At 39.1% G+C, this 3,170-nt stretch overlaps 1 protein-coding gene across 1 annotated transcript in view; it reads right to left on the bottom strand.

The window, feature by feature from the left end:
* Positions 1 to 3,170, bottom strand: part of atp2b2 (ATPase plasma membrane Ca2+ transporting 2) — a 97,118-nt gene that overhangs the window by 21,802 nt on the left and 72,146 nt on the right. The window contains exon 17 of the mRNA XM_016498364.1: positions 254 to 360. Coding sequence (XP_016353850.1) covers positions 254 to 360 — 107 coding nt within the window. The remainder of the gene's footprint in view (positions 1 to 253; positions 361 to 3,170) is intronic.

Below are 3,170 nucleotides of genomic sequence, written 5' to 3' on the forward strand. Positions count from 1 at the left end.
GAATATGCTCTCCTCTGACACGGCTGAACTTATGGAAATAGAAATGGCGGGGCGGTGCTGACTCAAGCTGTTTTTCTACCTCATGCGAGTCAACTGACAGATGCCAAAAACCAGGAGTAAGAGTCACCGGCTCACACTAGGGGGCGCTCTGGGCCTGCGTTTGAGCGTGATTGTGCGAGCTGCTGAAACGAGGACAGCCTGTGTTTGAGCAGCTCAAAGACTGGAATTAGGATGCGGTTCGATCGGTTCTCACCATGGCAAAGCCGACATCTGCCTTCTTGAGGGCCGGTCCATCGTTGGTTCCATCCCCAGTTACAGCAACCACCTGCCGCTGGTCCACCAGAGTGCTGTCAATAATACCTGAGAGACAAGAGATCACACATCACTGAGTCATTCTGTGAACGCTGCCTTTTTCATTTACTGCACAGAGAAGAAAACTTCTGCAAGATCTGAGACATTTTATCAGACCACAAGCTGCTTAACTGTCTTTCTCAAATTGCATTGTGCAATATGAAAGAGTTATATACCATTTAATTCCAATTGGTAATACTTAATAATTATATATGTGACCCTGGAGCACAAAACCAGTCATGAGGGTCAATTTTTCGAAATTGAGATTTATGCATCATCTGAGAGCTGAATAAATCATCTTTCCATTGATGTATGGTTTGTTAGGATAGGACAATATTTGGCTGAGATACAACTATTTGAAAATCTGGAATTCGAGGGTGCTAATATTAGTATGGTGCAGTATTATCCTATTTAAATCAATGTGATATACAAGTTGAGCCTGGAATACACTACACGATTTCTGCCCCAATTTTCCGCTGATTTACAGTCTGGAGAAGTCAAAGCCAGTCTGCAGATTAGAGTTGACTGATTCCATAGAAAATCCCCTATGATGGTCACAGACTCAAAATTTTACAGCTTCAGACTCTAAATCCATCCAGTCAGAGGAGATCAAACATGTTTGTCTGATGAATGTAAAGTCTGGTAGTGTGTGATGGCCAGTTTTCCTTTGTGACTATTTGCAAAGACTGTAAGTGTATGATGCCTAGTGTTCAGATTTTAAAAGTCATGTAGTGTATTCCAGCCTTTAGGTAAAAAGTAACCTACAAGTAATCAAAAAGTAGTCTGATTATATTACCTAACATGTGCAATGTAATGGATTACGTTACTAACTACAATTTTTGTCATGTAATTTGGAACGAGTAATGGACTCCACTTTGTAAGTAATCTACCCAGCTCTGTATGTGTGTGTGTGCAGTATTAATAATTATTATTAATATCATAAGTATTATTATTTTATACAATTATCATTTATTTGTAAATAAATAAATAAATATAAAATAATAACTGAATAAGGAAGAAATTAAGTTTAAATGTATATACTCAAGCTTGCAAATTACTTAACAGCAGAATTGTGTGTTTAGTGCACTTCATCAAATGTTGCAAATGTTGTTGCTTCTCCTTTACTAGATTTAACACTTATAACGAACAGCCATATGTTGCCAGCATTAAAAGCATTAAAGAGCAAAACATCAGGGACAATCAAGCGATAACGCCTGGAAATAACTAATTAAATACACTAGTGATGTAATTACAGCGCAACATTTACTTACAGCATGTTAATTATCCTGTAACTTCAGCCGTGACGCTCAGTCTTATGTAACACAGATCTGATTCCAGAGCACTCTGCTGCTGTGTGTAAACTGACAGGAGCTCAAATATGTCTAGCAGATTGTTCATCTAAAAATGTCGGTCCCTAGCTGTTCATCAGCTAATTTGACATGTTTTGTAATAGTTTTAGATCACAATCTCCATTAAAATGTGGTTATATATTTATAATACACTGAAAAAAAAAATGGTGGTGAAACCATTTTATAGTATTTCCTTGTAAAAGATACTCTAAACTTCAAAAAAATGTTCAGTGTATGTTAGAGTAATCATCATTTTTGTAAGATCTTCAGGCCTCTAGTTATGTCCCTTCATAACTTTCCGTATATGTGAATACGTGAATAAAGCAGTGCTTAGTCTATACGGTTCTGATTGTGACTGATACTCATGCAGGTTCCCTCACCTTTGACCAGCGTGTGTTTGTCCGTCGGTGAGGATCTGGCAAGCACTCGCAGTTTAGGCCACACTTTATCAATGCGCTCCTGCTCAACCTGCCAGAGACATGAGACAGACGTGCATCCATCATGACAAAGACGCTCATTACAGCTGCCAAAAACTGGCTATACACCCATCTGATGGAATCCATAAAACAGCCACGAGTATACAACGTGAAAAAATCAAATCCAGCTCTAAGATATCTTTCTTGTTGCAATGAGTGTAAACATTCATCAGAAAAGACGTCGCATTTACATATAAATGATTTGACTGTGTATTAAATCACACGGCGTCCATCATTCACATGTGGGGTGTTTGTTAGAACGGCCAGCTTTCAAATGTGTTCAGTAACTGTCTATATCAATGACAGCAGTGCATTGCTAGCAGAGAGTACACATGCGACTAATGCAATCACAACATCATAAAAAAGCCCCATAAATGATCAGAGTACAGACAGCTATATGAAGCAATGCTTTGGACAATCATCTCAGCTCGTTCTTTAAAGGGGTCATTATGATGCGATTTCAAGTTTTCCTTTCTCTTTGGAGTGTTACAAGCTGATTGTGCGTAGATAAGATCCCTGAAGTTGCAAAGACTAAAGTCTCAAAACCAATGAGATATTCTTTATCAAAGTTTAGACTCTGCCACACCCCCCTAAAACGGCTCGTTCTAACACGCCCCCACATATCTACCTCACTATGTGGAAATATTTGCATAATGCCGCCCAAATGTTCACGCAAAGCAAGAAGGCGTGGTTTCAGTAACCGCAGTTAGTGTTGAAGCAGCCATGTCAGGGAGACGCTGTGTGTTTCTAGGCGAAAGCAAAAGCACTTTATTTGGCCTTCCGAAAGTAGATGCATTTAGGAATCTTTAAGATTACTTACAACAGAACAGCAATGCATTTTATGGACGACCGTTTCGTGAACCTAGGAGAGGAGGTAATTCTGACTTTGCTATGACAATCTGGCGCTTCTGAATCAGCTACTGTTTTGTTATTAGTTTAAGTATTTGCTATTGACTGTTCAAATGCGGAGTTTTGCGCATCGTGTGTGTGTGTG

The sequence above is a fragment of the Sinocyclocheilus anshuiensis genome, unplaced genomic scaffold (genome assembly GCF_001515605.1).
Source record: "Sinocyclocheilus anshuiensis isolate Anshui unplaced genomic scaffold, SAMN03320099.WGS_v1.1 scaffold1320, whole genome shotgun sequence".
Classification (NCBI taxonomy): domain Eukaryota; kingdom Metazoa; phylum Chordata; class Actinopteri; order Cypriniformes; family Cyprinidae; genus Sinocyclocheilus; species Sinocyclocheilus anshuiensis.